Genomic DNA, 16,547 nt, shown 5'->3' on the forward strand with positions numbered 1-16,547 from the left:
GAAGACAATGGTAGACAAATTTGCCTATTACTTGTGTGTTTTTGAAATGGATCATATGATCATAATTTATTACAGTGCATACTGCAACAGCTTTTTCAATTTGTTTACGTCTTCAGCTTACAATATTAGTAAACTTATTCTTGGAAAGCCTTTCTGAATCAACATGGATTTAATCTTTGATATGATGTAGGACAATTAATAGATTGATGTAATATTTGGTGTCTGAACTGACCCTATGACTGTATCAACATGAATCCAGTATAGCCTGCATAGAATATGGTGGCCAATGCACAGTGACCAGTTTTCATCCAAAGCTCTAGGTGAGTTCCTTCCTTTGTTGGAAAGGGAGGCTGGTAAGTGTTTTCCAACATTTGGCAAGTCATCAATGGCAGAATTGATGGGTCTGCCCTGCAGTCTTTCTCATATTATTTTACAGAAACTATGTGATAAAAAATTTCACTTTTACTTTACTTATAGCTTTATATGTCAGGTTTATGATGCTGTGTCCATCACTTCATTAATGGGCATGGTTATTGTGATATTTATGTGGAAGTAAGACACTGCAGAAAATTCAGGAAAGTGTGCAATGAAAAACAGAGGTTACTGTGATTTTGCGTTTGGTGCATATTACATAATATGTTGTTGCATATGAAATTCAGCTAACATACTGATTTTTTTAAGACTTGGCTAGAGGTATCTATCTGTCACCAATAATTTGTGATTGCACTGCACCAGTGATAAAGCCAGGGTGAAATACTGGTATTCACAACATTCCTCACATTTCATAAATGGTTTCAGATATTGAAATGAGATTTCAGAAAATGATAGGAGGTAAAGAGGAGAGTATTTTACTATTTTGTTATTATGTAAATCTTTATTGTATACCATGACATTCCAATAGCTACAGACTTTTTTGATGAAAAAATGTAATTTTTAAAGGCCATCGATAGCTTGTGAAATGAGAAATGCGGTGGGTTTTAAATTCCTCTGTGTTTTGGCAGAAGAAGCAAATTTTATCATGGCAAATGTGTAGGTTTTATTTAAAATTCGCCATTCATCACACTTCTCTGAAAGTCACAAATGGTTAATAAGCCAGCCAAAAATAAATTGTTGCATTTCTGGAAGAATTCTTTTTTTAGATACTAACAAAAGCAGAGCTGACAGTAGATCTTTTTGAATGGTCACCACACAAGTGTGGGTGTGGAGGGGCCCCACCTAATATTTCCAAAAAAAGTGAGTGTATGCCACAGTTTAGAATGGCACTTCCTCTCCAGCACTCAGCATTTCACCTACAATGCCTGCCCATAACTCCAAATATATTACGCTCCTCACACATGTCCTGCCGTCTGCAATTCTATCAGCCATGGCATTGTGCATGGACTATTAACCCCCAGACCTGCAAGTGGAAGATATATGGACATAATTATATGTGTAACGTTGCCCACATCCAGTGAGGGTGCATGCATGGGAAAGCTAATGATATCACATACTGGTATATGGTGCAGTTATTATCATTGTACTCTAAGAATTTCTTTAAATTGACACACGGTCAACACTCATTAATATCCCTTGGTAGTTTACCAGCAGATTTTGCCTTTGATGAAAAACAATAGGACCTACTCAAATCCAATTGTAAATAATTCATTAACAGTAATGCATTTCTTTCTGTTTCAGTGTTTGACTCTTCAACGAAAGTACCAAAAGGCATTATAACAGGTGGTGGTACTGACCTTGGAGTTTTTGATGAATGCATTGACATACAAGGAATAAAAACACAGACTGGCAAATTTGATGGGCAGCACTGTCTTGCTGATATCACATTTTCGAACGAGCTACATGCAAGACAAAATAAAAACAATAATGGGACTCTAAGCAGGATAGTAAGTGTGTACTGACATTATTATTTCATGTGCTAATAATTTCACCTAAAATATTTGTAAAATATCATACTGCTTCTGGTGAAACTATTAATAATGATGATAATGCTGGTAGTAATTATGATGATGATCAGTGATGAGACTGGCGTAGACTCATGACATGCAGCTCTTTAGTGCTGCTCCTACAACCTTTTGAGACAAGTAGTGTTAAAAGTAGTAAAATAATAAAAAATGTAACAAGAATTAAAATGTAACAACTTCCTAAAAATCATGTATTCGTGCAAAACCCCCCCCCCCCCCCCCCCCCCCCCACACACACACACACATGTTTCAATTATATAAGTGAGTTTACTGTTGCCACTCCCTACTCATTACATCATTCATTCATTCACACATTGTGTTCCATAAATCCTGCCATGAAGGACAGAGTTCAGGATGTAGAAAGATTCAAGTTATGCATTGACAGACAGAACCAGCATTTGCAGGCTCCCTCTTTGAAACATACTAACAACAAAATAAAACTAGCACAAATCCATTCACACTGATATTTATGGGAATTATTACTAGATTACTTTACACATAAATCAGAAGAAACTTAGCTCTGTGACAAAAGCCACAACTCCCCTTCTTACTAATCTGCCTTATATCTAATATTTGAAACAAAGCATCTATGTAACTTTACATGGTTATACACTGACAAAGCCAAAATCTGTTTAATACAAACACTAGACTTATGAAAAATTTACATCCCTGAGTCCAAATTTTGCAAAAAATTATTGGTGTCACAAATGCAGTATTTTCTTTTTTTTACTTTTGTTTGCAATATAATGGGAATTTCAGTTTTGTACTTGATATCTGCTGATAACCTAGTATAGATCTTGTACCAGAGAATAATACTCCATTCTGAGTTTTAGACAGGATTTTTGGTTTATATCTTCATCCCACCATCCTCTGCGTGCTTATTTTGAGGTTATACAATAGACCACATCATTACCTAACCTACATAAAACCTTTTTAATTGTTATTTAGTTTGAATAACATCTTCCTGGGCTTCCATCCACCTTCAAGGACCACTGTACAGATACAAAAATGAAAGTCAGTGCTAGGAACAACATTATTAGGAGACTGACCGGCAACAACTGGGGAGCATACCCACAGGTCCTCCGCACATCTGCCCTCGCTTTGTGCTTCTCCACTGCTGAATATGCAGCACCTGTATGGCAGAACTCCAGCCATGCCAAACAGGTAAATATTGCCTTAAATGAAACAGGACGAATTGTAACCGGCTGCTTGCGGGCAACCCCTGTTGACAAAATTTACCACCTCATGGGCGTAGCACTGCCAGACATCCGAAGGAGAACAGTAGATGAAGTGGAAAGAAAGAAGCAGGAGACAGATCAGAGACACCCCCTTTTTGGATGCGAACATCAAACGCCAAGACTCAAGTCGAGAAAAAGTTTTCTCCAGACAACGCAACCAATCCAGACATCACCTGCAGACCATAGGATACAACTCTGGCGTAGCTCGTCATCAGAGAAATATTGGGACAACCCCAAGGAAGAACTTGCTATAGGTCATCATCTCCAATACACAACATGGAAGGTACTCAATAGACTTAGAACTGGCGTATCTCGATGTAAGGAGAACATGAAGAAATGGGGATACATTTCAGGGGACGAACTATGTGAATGTGGTGAACCTCAAGACCATCAGCACCTACTCAACTGCAGGAAACTGTTGGAACCTATGTCCATGGACGATCTGATTATCGCCAATGATAAGGCAGTCTGTGCAGCGGAATACTGGGCAGCACATGGAATATAAAGACGCACATATTCTCTGTAATATTTGTAATATATATGCTATGTATGATATGCTATGTGATATGCTATGTATGATATGCTATGTACTATAAGTTATATTTAATATGTTATGTTCTGGACACGTATAAATAAATAAAAAAATCCACATAAAATGGTTTGACATCCATGAGCATTATGGTGATGCTCCTTGGGCATTGTCAACTGGTAAATGAATTATCACTTGACGTATGCCTCAGGAGTACTTGGCTGAGAGCTCGGGAAGTATAACCACGTGACATAGCTGGAATACTGAAAAGTTTTTATTTAGTCATACCATTGTGAGGCCAAGTATACATAGTTATTAATTTGTCAACATAATTTCTCTTTATTGTGTTCCATGAATCCATGTGAGCTACATATGACCTCAGTGCAACATTTGGAAGAACCACATTTAAGAACTGTTTCCTATCCCTCTCTCCCCCTCCCCCCCCCTTTTTTTACGAATTCTCTTTTTTACTATTAATGTGCTTGGAAAGCTATCTAATACAAATTATTCAAGTTGTATGTGAAAGCTGCTAAACAGATTTTATTAATTTGTTGATGCTTGCAATTATTTAGTGGTTTGAATGTAAATCTTTATGTTTGATTTGTAGCAATTGAAATAACATTTGATTTGAGTCTGAAAATACTGGTACACAATTTTGCTACTTACAAGGCCTGTTCAAAAAATTCCAGAACATTCATAATTTCTTGCCAGTGGTGTGTTGGCATCCCTGCACATGTCTGTGTGTAATGTGCACCTGCCAAATGCTTCATTGTTGTATTCATGTTAGTTATTGTTCAGTGCTGTATTGATTAGAACATTGTGTTGCATGGTTTGAAATTTTGAGATGGCAGGGTTAGATGAGCAATGCGTCTGCATTAAATTTTGCGCGATACTCAAGAAAACCTTTACAGTGACACCCCAAATGATAGAGGAAGCCCATGGTGATGAGATCTTAAACTGTACTTGGTGTTATGACTGGTCACACAGTTTAAAAATGGTCAGATGGAAGTTACAGGTGGCCCTTAGACATCCACTAACAATGCTCATGTTAAAACATCAATGAAATTGTGCATGCCGATCAGAGACTGACTGACTGAGAGATTTCAGAAGAAAATAACATTTCAGTTGGATAATGTCTTGAAATTCTGACACAACATCTTGGAATGCATCGTGCTGTCACCTAGTTCATCCCATTGCTCATGAATCAAGACCACAATCTGTGAAGAGATTTTGGATTGTACAAATGAAAATGAGGTGTCCCTTAAAAGATTTATAACTGGTGAAGAGACATGGTCCAACAGTTATAAGGTTGACACCAAGGTTCAGTCTTCACAATGGGTCAGAAAAGGTTCTACAAGACAAAACAAGCTCATCATGTCACATCAAATGTCAAAACCATGCTGATAGTTTCCTTTGAATTTGAAGGATTATTTAATCAAGAATTCATGCCACAAGGACAAACTGTTATTGGATGGTACTATCAGGACATACTGCAATGCCTACAAGAAAATGTGAGAAGGAAGTGTCCTGAATTGTGATAAGACAATTCATGGGTCATGTTTCATGATAATGTACGTACATATTCATCCCTGTTAGTGTGTGATTGTTGCACAAAAAATGAAATCACTGTGCTGCTTCATCCTCCATACTCTCCAAATTTGGTCCCAGTGGCCTTATTTTTATTTGCATAGTTGAAAACCCCATTGAAAGGATGAATATTTGCAATGATAGATGAAGTAAAAGAAACTTTGCAGATGGCGCTGCGTGTGATCCAGCAAGAGGTGTACCAAGACTTCTTCTGGAAGTGCAAACAGCATTGGAAGCAGTGTATCAATTGTGGAGGAGAGTATTTCAAAGATGACCTCACACAATATGTGAAAGGTAAACACAGAAAATTTTTATGAACAAAGTTCCAGAATTTTTTGAAAAGACCTTGTACGTACAGGGTGACTACAACTTAGGTCATCCCTCAGGAAAATCTGTAGTCCATATGGCAAGAGAATATTCATGGCAACTGAAGTGGACTTTGTAGGGCTGTTTCATGAGTCAGTCATGACTAATCACATAGCGAAATTTCATTTACAGTTCTACAACAGTATCTCAGTGTTGTGGCAGTTCCAGCCAAGTATGATTTTCAGTGACTCCTGACAGCAGTCTTTTGTTCTTCACAATCGAAAGTGGCAACAGTGCTGCCAGCTGTCTGTTATTCTATCTTTCTACATGGAGTCTGAAGTAATGAATGTTGGTAATTGACTCTTTCCAGTCAGCATGTGCCAGCAAGTACCTGTGAGCAGCTTCTCTCTCACACTAAGTGTAGTCATTACCAGCTCAGTTTTGAGTGTTCTACAATCTGTTCTATCAACTCAACTTACAAGTATCACAGTTAAAATAAAGCTTCTTCTTTGACTCTGTTCATCTCTTAGGTTTTACATTGACAGTCTAATATATTTTAATATGCTTTGGGTGTATGGATATTAAGTGCTTTTATTGCTACTGGTGAGAGAAAAGAGGAGTTCCTGTTTCTCAAAATAAATACAGGGCTACTATAAATGGCTCATACATTTTTGAAACTGCATATTTTTCAAAGTATTACATGTAGAAATATGATTGATGCCTGAATAGAACCATAATCTCACCAAGTGTGCATTTTGCACTCTATGATGTTTATGAGTGCCCCTCTCATCACACAGATCCTGTCCTAAGGTTAGTCAGGTTCATTCCATACCTTACGTAGCAATATCCTGACAATGGTTATCACAGCAACTTTGGTGCATACTCAGAGCTCCAGTGATCTTGGCAGGGGAGGGGAGGGGATATGTAAACACAGTCCTTGATGTACCCTCAAAGGAAAAAGTCACAAAGTATTAGGTTAGGAGACCTGGGGAACCAAGAGAACAGTCACATCATTTTCACCATCATGACCAATTCGGGAACCCAGAGTTTCATTGTTTAGGTAGTGAAAAACATTGATGCTCATATGAGGGGGTGCCCCATATTGTTGGAAGATGAAATTCTTGGAATCAACAGTCAGTTGTGGAAAGAACCAAAGCTTCAACATTTCAAGGTGAGAGGTACTGACCACAGTCTTCACACAATAGAAAAATGGCCCATACAACTTCATCTATGTCACTGCACAGAAAACATTAGCCTTCAGTGAAACTGATTCATGCACCACAACTGCATGAGGATGTTCAGTGCTCCACACTTTACACTGTGCTGCTTAATCTTTCCACATAAATGGAAGCTTGCTGCACCACTGAATATTTACTTGGAGGTGAAATGTTCATCCTCAAGTGCTTCCTACATTGCGATGTGTAACTGCAGATCCCAGCCATAATCTTTCAGTTTTAATTGTTGCATGAGCTGCAAATGGCATGATTTGAAAAGTAACCACCATCACAAAACCTTCCACACAGTTTGGTGCAGTATTCCAAGTTCATGGCTTGCATGGACCATTGATGTTTTGGACTTTGTAAGAAACTTTCCCTCATCCTCTCCACCTAGCTGACTGGTAATTTTCTATTTACAGAGATAACCAGTATCCCTAAAGTGTCAATACCAATTCACAGTGCTATGTTTGCACTGCAGTTTCTCTCTATAATTCATTCACAAAAACTCTTTTCTTGCTTTGTTACCATTTTGTTAAGGCACTTCACTCACAATGCTAACTGATGGGTCCAATGAAAACTTGGGGTCTTTACGGCTATATTCGCATATCAGTCATATTTGTTCATGTAACATTTTGAGAAATATTTAACTTCGAAAATGAACAAATCAATTTATGGTAGTTTTGTATGTCAAATCACCATCTTTAAATTGAAACAGTCTATAAATCACCCAAAATTTAAACAGTATAGTCCTTTGTCAACTGTGTCTTCATTCTTGTCCTGACATGATGAGTATGTTTTCATTATGGTAGACATAATTCTAGACCAAAGGCTAAAATATTGCTCCAGACAGAATTCAGGGAACTGTTTTGCTCTAATGATAATACACTTCCAAATCCAATCAACCAACTGCTGCACAGCTACACTATCCTGGATATAATGACAACAAAAAGGAGAGATAAAGCAATTGATTCGAATCAGGCTTTGGTCATGACTTTTCTGCCTATGATATGATATTGTTGATATACCCATGCTGGTTGCCAGCAAAAAATCTTACTTGATAACACACAGAAATTGAAAGCAGGCCAACCACAATACCCTTCAATGGGGGTGTTTAGGTATCCCATGGAAGGATACAAGAAATGAGCTGACATTACATGTTAAAATCTAAGAATTTGTTGTTGTTCTGTTGCGGTCTTCAGTCCTGAGACTGGTTTGATGCAGCTCTCCATGCTACTCTATCCTGTGCAAGCTTCTTCATCTCCCAGTACCTACTGCAACCTACATCCTTCTGAACCTGCTTAGTGTATTCATCTCTTGGTCTCCCTCTACGATTTTTACCCTCCACACTGCCCTCCAATACCAAATTGGTGATTAGTTATGTGATGTACCCATCTAATCTTCAGCATTCTTCTGTAGCACCACATTTCGAAAGCCTCTATTTTCTTCTTGTCCAAACTATTTATTGTTCATGTTTCGCTTCCATACATGGCTACACTCCATACAAATACTTTCAGAAATGACTTCCTGACACTTAAATCTATACTCGATGTTAACAAATTTCTCTTCTTCAGTAATTGTGGCCAAGATAGATACGAAGCCCACACCTACCACAGTAGTACAAGTTTATATGCCAACTATCTCTGCAGATGATGAAGAAATTGAAGAAATTATGATGAAATAAAAGAAATTATTCAGATAGTGAAGGGAGACGAAAATTTAATAGTCATGGGTGACTGGAATTCGAGTGTAGGAAAAGGGAGAGAAGGAAACAGTAGGTGAATACAGTTTGGGGCTAAGAAATGAAAGAGGAAGCTGTCTGGTAGAATTTTGCACAGAGCACAACTTAATCATAGTTAACACTTGGTTTAAGACTCATGAAAGAAGGTTGTATACATGGAAGAACCCTGGAGATACTAAAAGGTATCAGATAGATTATATAATGGTAAGACAGAGATTTAGGAACCAGGTTTTGAATTGTAAGACATTTCCAGGGGCAGATGTGGACTCTGACCACAATCTATTGGTTATGACCTGTAGATTAAAACTGAAGAAACTGCAAAAATGTGGGAAATTAAGGAGATGGGGCCTGGATAAATTGAAAGAACCAAATGTAGTACAGAGTTTCAGGCAGAGCATCAGGGAACAATTGACAGGAATGGGGGAAAGAAGTACAGTAGAAGAAGAATGGGTAGCTTTGAGGGATGAAGTAGTGAAGGCAGCAGAGGATCAAGTAGGTAAAAAGACGAGGGCTGGTAGAAATCCTTGGGTAACAGAAGAAATATTGAATTTAATTGATGAAAGGAGAAAATATAAAAATGCAGTAAATGAAGCAGGCAGAAAGGAATACAAATGTCTCAGAAATGAGATCGACAGGAAGTGCAAAATGGCTAAGCAGGGATGGCTAGATGACAAATGTAAGGATGTAGAGGCTTATCTCACTAGGGGTAAGATAGATACTGCCTACAGGAAAATTAAAGAGACCTTTGGAGATAAGAGAACCACTTGTATGAACATCAAGAGCTCAGATGGAAACCCAGTTCTAAGCAAAGAAGGGAAAGCAGAAAGCTGGAAGGAGTATATGGAGGGTCTATACAAGGGCGATACCCTCAGACTTCAAGAACAAAATAATAATGCCAATCCCAAAGAAAGCAGGTGTTGACAGATGTGAAAATTACTGAACAATCAGTTTAATAAGCCATAGCTGCAAAATACTAACACGAATTCTTTACAGATGAATGGAAAAATTAGTAGAAGCTGACCTCGGGGAAGATCAGTTTGGATTCCGTAGAAACACTGGAACACGTGAGGCAATACTGACCCTAAGACTTATCTTAGAAGAAAGATTAAGGAAAGGCAAACCTATGTTTCTAGCATTTGTAGACTTAGAGATAGCTTTTGACAATGTTGACTGGAATACTCTCTTTCAAATTCTAAAGGTGGCAGGGGTAAAATACAAGGAGCGAAAGGCTATTTACAATTTGTACAGAAACCAGATGGCAGTTATAAGTGTTGGGGGACATGAAAGGGAAGCAGTAGTCGGGAAGGGAGTAAGACAGGATTGTGGCCTCTCTCCGATGTTATTCAATCTGTATATTGAGCAAGCAGTAAAGGAAACAAAAGAAAAATTCGGAGTAGGTATTGAAATCCACGGAGAAGAAATAAAAACTTTGAGGTTCGCCGATGACATTGTAATTCTGTCAGAGACAGCAAAGGACTTGGAAGAGTAGTTGAATAGAATGGACAGTGTCTTGAATGGAGGATATAAGATGAACATCAACAAAAGCAAAACGAGGATAATGGAATGTAGTCGAATTAAGTCGGGTGATGCTGAGGGAATTAGATTAGGAAATGAGACACTTAAAGTAGTAAAGGAGTTTTGCTATTTGGGGAGCAAATTAACTGATGATGGTGGAAGTAGAGAGTATATAAAATGTAGACTGGCAATGGCAAGGAAAGCGTTTCTGAAGAAGAGAATTTATTAATAGACTTAATATACTTCATGAAAAATCCAAGACTGTGTCCATAAAGAAAGTGTAAATAATATAAAAGCTCCATTGATAAAAGCAACCAATGAATCATTCAAATCTGTCTGTTTTCCTGAGTACCTAAAGCAAGCAAAAGTAATATCCACACTTAAAAATGAAGATGTAAAAATGTACAAAGTATAGACCAATCACTTCACTGTCCATAATTTCCAAAATTATTTAAACAATAGTGAGGAATGGATTAATGAAGTGTTTAAATAAATTTAAATTTCTTTATAATGAATGACATGGTTTCAGGTCCAGAATATGGGATTGCACAGTTTACAAAAGTCATTTTTGTGGTTGTGGATGAAAGTGATAATTTCAATGCAACTTACTTTGTTTAGTCAAAAGATTCATCACTGCATAAATTAGAATTGCTAGGAATGTGAGGTGTTGCTAAGAAGTTGTTTAAGTTGTACTTGAAAAATTGGGTGCAGTGAGTTGATATCTCACATACTTCAAAAGGATTTCTGTTAAAACACTTTATCAGACCCACAATACATTAATATAGGCATGCCACAAGAGAGTGGACTAGTCCCAATCCATTTTCTTATTTGTTGTTGTTTTGGTCTTCAGTCCCATGACTGGCTTGATGCAGCTGTCCATGATGCTCTATTCTGTGGGAGCCTCTTCATCTCTGAATAACTATTGCAACCTACATGTTTATATTAACAATTTCCCACAAAGTTCCAGAGAAAAAATACTGTTTCGTGATGACAGCAACATAGTTATTATAGCTAAAACTCCAACACAGTTGACAGAAAAGTCTGCTGTAGCACTTTAAGATGTCCACAATTTGTTGCTGAAAGCTAAAGTAATTTTAAATGCAAAGAAGATTAATTGTATATACTTCCAGTTGAATAAGAACCATGTACTGCACAGTTATAATGAAACTACTCCTATTTAACATGTTATAACTTGAAAACTAACTGTGGTATGACAACCAAACTTGGTAGTGTTAATGTCAAGGACATGGGAAAGAGAAATAATGCAGAACCAATTCAACTGAAATACTTTTAATGTGCTGCTATGGTACATCATACCATTACATACTGGTACCATTACTGCTACAAAAGGGGGTCAATATGAAGCCCATGAGTGTCCAGTAGGGTCTGAAAGTGCAGGATTGCACTCTGCATGACAGAACAAAGCATGTCCATGGGTATGCTGACTACCTCTCTTGATATGCTGCGCTTCAGAACAGCACATGTATGAATGTTCTGTTGGTAAATTCTGTCTGCCAGGTAGCCCCACAAGCATAAATCACAGGAAATGAGATCATGTGATTGTGTGGCCAAGTTTTGGAAATGATCAGCTGATAATTTGATCATTTACTAATGTGTTTCAGAGGAGCAGGTGAACTTCACAAGTGATGTGCAGTGGGGCCCTATCTTGCATGAAAACTGTTGAGTCATACAGAGGAACTTCATGCACAGTGACTGGAGGTGGAGATTCCCACACTCAACAATTCTCCCATCAGAGAAGAATGAGCTTCATCTGTCTGTAGGATGGTCCTGGGCCAGTCCTTGTCAACTTCAATCCCTGCAAGAAAGTGGAGAGGGGAGTCAGCACGTCACTGTGCATCCTGTGGAGCAAGCTGCTGTATGATAAGGATCTTGCATGGATACCATCTGAGAATGGTTTGAAGCACTGCCCATACAGTGGACCATGGGATGTTCAGCTCTCATGACACAACACACACACACTGCCTGATGACTGGGAATTGCATGCAGCATTGTCTGCCACAGAAACAGTGATTTCATCAACCACCTTTGGTGCAACCAGTCCTCGGCCTCTTCCCAGAGTCACGCCCAGTTCTCCAGTTGATTCAAACTTGTTCATTGTGCTCTGCACAGCAGCTCGAGTAAGGGAACCCTTCTGTAAACCTTCCAGCTGGCAGTCTTCTTGAAGTTCACCTGCAGCACTACTGTTGTTTTGATAATATAGCTTCACCATTAATGCCCTGCTCCTTTTGTCAAGTTCATGTTGCATGTCAAGAGCATTGTGACTGGTCAGGTGTGTGAGACTATGAAGCGTGATGACTGATCACAACACCTGGTGGCCATAGTTGGAACTGGATGGTGGCACTGTGACACATGCAAATCATGCACCCCATACTCTGGGCATTAATGCTATAAAATTTGGTACTCATACAGAAATTAGTTTCCATGTTATAATGTTTCAAATAGGGAAAGTTTAACTATAACCACCCCATGTTAGACTGTGTAATGAATATCAGTTTCTTGGGATTGAACATAGGCTGCCAGTTGATGTGGATAAAACATGTAAAGGCTTTGGCAAAGAGACTATCCACAGCATGTTATGCTCTTTGCATTATTTCATGCCTCAAAGTGACATAATTTGGATATATACATTCAGTCCTCAAATATGGAATCTGTTTTGAGGAACAAGCACTGGGAACATATAGATTGTCTTTAAGGTACAGAAAAAAGCTGAATGGAAACAACAAATATCAGCAATAGGCCCCACTGTACTGATTTATTCAAAAAGCTAGACTTTCTGACTGGCCCCTAGATATAGTTCCTACTTAAAGCTAAACAGGAAAAACAAGTCAAAAGGCAGAATAATGTGCTGTATAACAGCTTAAAACTGTACAACTGACTACCACAGGAAATTAAGGGTGTAAATGATCTCCATACCTTTACTCTCAGCTACAAATATATTGATTAAATAAGAGCTGTTATGCCATAAATTAATCTTAAGAAAGCTATAGAAAGCCTCTTCATATTCATGAATACCTCATAAATTAAGCAACACTGACATTATTATAAATATTGTAAGATTAGTTATGATAACAGTAAGGACTGTAATAATCTATGCATATTTATTTAATAAAAAACATTGTACCGACAGTTGATGATTTCCATATAATTTGTATCGTTCTATGGATGAATAAATACATCAGCCAATCAATAAATCAATCAAACATGCCACTCAGCAATCACTGAAAGTAAAGAAAGCTCATGTTCCATGGTTAAATACAGAACTTTGCCACATGATAAATAAATGAGATGGAAGTGAAATCCAACACCCAAACTTAATTAAGGATATAGAAAAATGTAGATTAGAGTTAAGCAAAATGTGTGCAACAAAAAACTGGAATGCTTCAGGGTCAGTCTGGGTTTCATATGCATTTAAAAAATTCCAATAACTGTGTGATTTTTAAATGGTAAAGTAGTATGGCAGGATACGAGTGATTACTGGCTCTCCATACGTGGACATATTTGATTTAAACAATATAGACTGGATTTGTTAACCAGATACATCAGATGATAGAATATGTATTCTGAAACTGATCATACATGCTGTATGAATAATCAACATAAAGTCTAAAGGAGTCAGTAATCTTTCACATAATAAAATGACTTTTTGATATACCAGTCAGCTCTCAAATTTCAATAAAACAACAACAAGAAAATACCACTTTCATGGCAAATGTGTTTGTCTTAAGAAATGTTTCCACGTGAACAGTCAGAAAACCATCATGAGAATCTTTTCTGAGATGTGATTAAAAGTGATGCAAAAAATTGTTATTCTAGTTACTAAAATTGATTCTTCAAAATTACCATACAACTACAGGTCAGCCAGCAGTATTCGCAATGTTCACAGCATATAAAATCTTGACTATTCAAACACTGCATGATTTCAGAAATCTTTTGATAATCTTGATTTTCATATATTACTTATAAAAACGCAACAGTAGAATTTGTGAAACAGTGCAGTATTGTTGGTAACAGCTGTCTTAAAAACAGATAACAGTAAGTTATCTGTGAGTTGGAGAAGTCATCATACAAACAAGTGTTCTCAGGAGTCTCCACAGGTTCAGTCCATATTTTTCTCCATGTATATGGTGATTATAATTAAAGTTCCAGTTTAAAAATGCTGTAAAACTCAGAATGACATCAAATTTGAATAGAATATTTTCAAATAAGGGAGAAATACTGGGAAAGAGAGAAAGAAGAAGAACCAAAATTGCAGAGTGTGGGTAATGGAAAATCCACTTGGATATCAACTGGTATCACTTCATTCTGCACAACTTGTGTTGTGGGTTGATGACATTGTTTATCATAGAGCTATATTTTTTTTGAGGAGATGGGTCCTGCGTGACCTGTTACCTGTACCATCACTGGTAAATGCTACGAGAACCATTTGTGCGCCAACAGCATTCCAATCCTTCAGCAGCATGGTTTTGTGGGTAGGTTGGTTTTTATGTGAGATGGCACTCCTCCACACAGTGTACAGCCAATGAAGAATTTCCTTCGAGACATTTTGGAAATGCTAGAACTATCAGCCATCACTTTCCTTCAACCTGCCCATCCAAATCACTTTATCTTAATATGAGTTCCTTCTGGCTGTGGGATTATCTGAAAGCCATTGTATTTAGTTTTCCAATTACAAACACAGCTTAACAGAAGCCACACAATGTGAAGTGCATTCTGAATGTGACCCATGAGACACTTTGATCTGGCATGGGACATTCTGTTTCTCAATTTCAATTTGTGGCAGAAAACAGTGGAAAGCATACCGAACAAGTCTTGAGCCAGCCTCATAACTGTGTAACTTACACCTTAGCCATTGTACTGTAATTCATCTGACATTTGTAGCCAAACCCATTTACATTAAGATGCTTGCTGTGCCATCTACTGGGAAAATTTTTGGACAATATTCCATTAACCCTTAACATGCCAGGTGTGGTCTCACAGACCACCAGCATTTATTGTTACTCTATTACTGATGCATATGATGGCATAGGAGATTACAGCCTAGCCTAGTTGTTTTCCCTGAAGCTGCTGTAGTTTCCTTTGGCAGTGGTCACCTGAATGTGACATGGACCTATGGTATCACTGCTTCTTTCGTGCTAGCAGTCACTGAGACTGCACCTGAGACTTTGTATTTTGGATTCAGTAGCCAAGTCTTTGTCCACTGACTTCGAGGATGCCATTTTAAAATGGATTTGAGGACAGTTTAAGAAGTGATGTTGGATTAGACAGTGACAACAAAATTGAAAGTGAACATAATTCAGAATAGGAACAGTGTGAAAGTGAAAATGAATTTGTTTGTCACCAGTGAATGCCCTACAAGAAACAGGTGAGTAAAGTAATGAAGACAAAAGCATAGAGACTGAATCCTTAGCTATAGGTTGTCCTACAAATATATTTAATTGTCAAATGTTGCTGGTCATTGAAGCTTCTTCCAGTGATGTCAAATGGCATTATTTTTGTGCATGTTGGACATAAGTGGGAGAAATGCATTTGTCTTTCATAATTCCTACAAAGACAATACTCAAGTGAGCCACTTTGATTTTTTGAAAAGCTTGCAATCTCATTGGTGACACAATAGAAAGATTGGAAAAACACAAAACATGCTCCACCTGTGACTCCAAAAAAAAGAAGAGAAAGCTACCTTATATTTGTCTTTGTTGCAAGGAGCCAATCTAACTTGACTTCTCTACAACAATTTCCAACCAATGCAAAGAAAACCTCTGATTGTGAGAAGGAAACTACAAACCTGAAAAGCAATAGTGTAATTTTCATTTTTTGGATGTTTTGTGGGAGGGTTTTTATGTCTTTATTGTTTCATGTGCAATACACAATACAAATATAGCAAAAAGTAAAATTTACACTGCAGGGTATTTGCATTTTCATAGTATTAACTTTATACTGTAATATTATGTTCATTTTGTGCAGTTTTTTGTTTAAATGCATTTTCTTTTGTAAAAATAAACTTTAAAATAGTGAACTGTTTCACTGAAATTGCTGACTGCAGTTTTGATGGCTTTTTAAATATATTGGTCTGTCAGACTGCACTTGGGACAGAGTGTGAGAAAAGAATAGCCGGCAAAGCTAACAGTTAAAACTTGAGGTCATTCTGACTCGCAGTTCATGTTTTACAGCGTTTTGAATCTGAAACTTTACTTACAATCACCCTGCTTATCATTGATACCTGATCACAGCTACAGTCTTGCAGTTATGACTTATATGCTAACATCCAACTGTATTTGAGTGTCCTTTGTAAGTTAATTGGTTTCATGTTCCATGGATCATTTGCATGATTACTCATAATGATGTGGCTTGAATCATTTTACATTCACCTTGCTTATTAATTTGTAAATATGCAACATGCTGGACATTTATGTTTTTTATTTTATTTTACAGATGTAAGTT

At 37.5% G+C, this 16,547-nt stretch overlaps 1 protein-coding gene across 1 annotated transcript in view; it reads left to right on the forward strand.

The window, feature by feature from the left end:
- The window catches only part of LOC126331737 (nose resistant to fluoxetine protein 6-like), a 242,767-nt gene that overhangs the window by 62,798 nt on the left and 163,422 nt on the right, over positions 1-16,547 (forward strand). The window contains exon 2 of the mRNA XM_049996518.1: positions 1,675-1,880. Within this exon, the coding sequence (XP_049852475.1) occupies positions 1,675-1,880 (206 nt within the window). The remainder of the gene's footprint in view (positions 1-1,674; positions 1,881-16,547) is intronic.

Source organism: Schistocerca gregaria, chromosome 2 (assembly GCF_023897955.1).
Source record: "Schistocerca gregaria isolate iqSchGreg1 chromosome 2, iqSchGreg1.2, whole genome shotgun sequence".
NCBI lineage: Eukaryota > Metazoa > Arthropoda > Insecta > Orthoptera > Acrididae > Schistocerca > Schistocerca gregaria.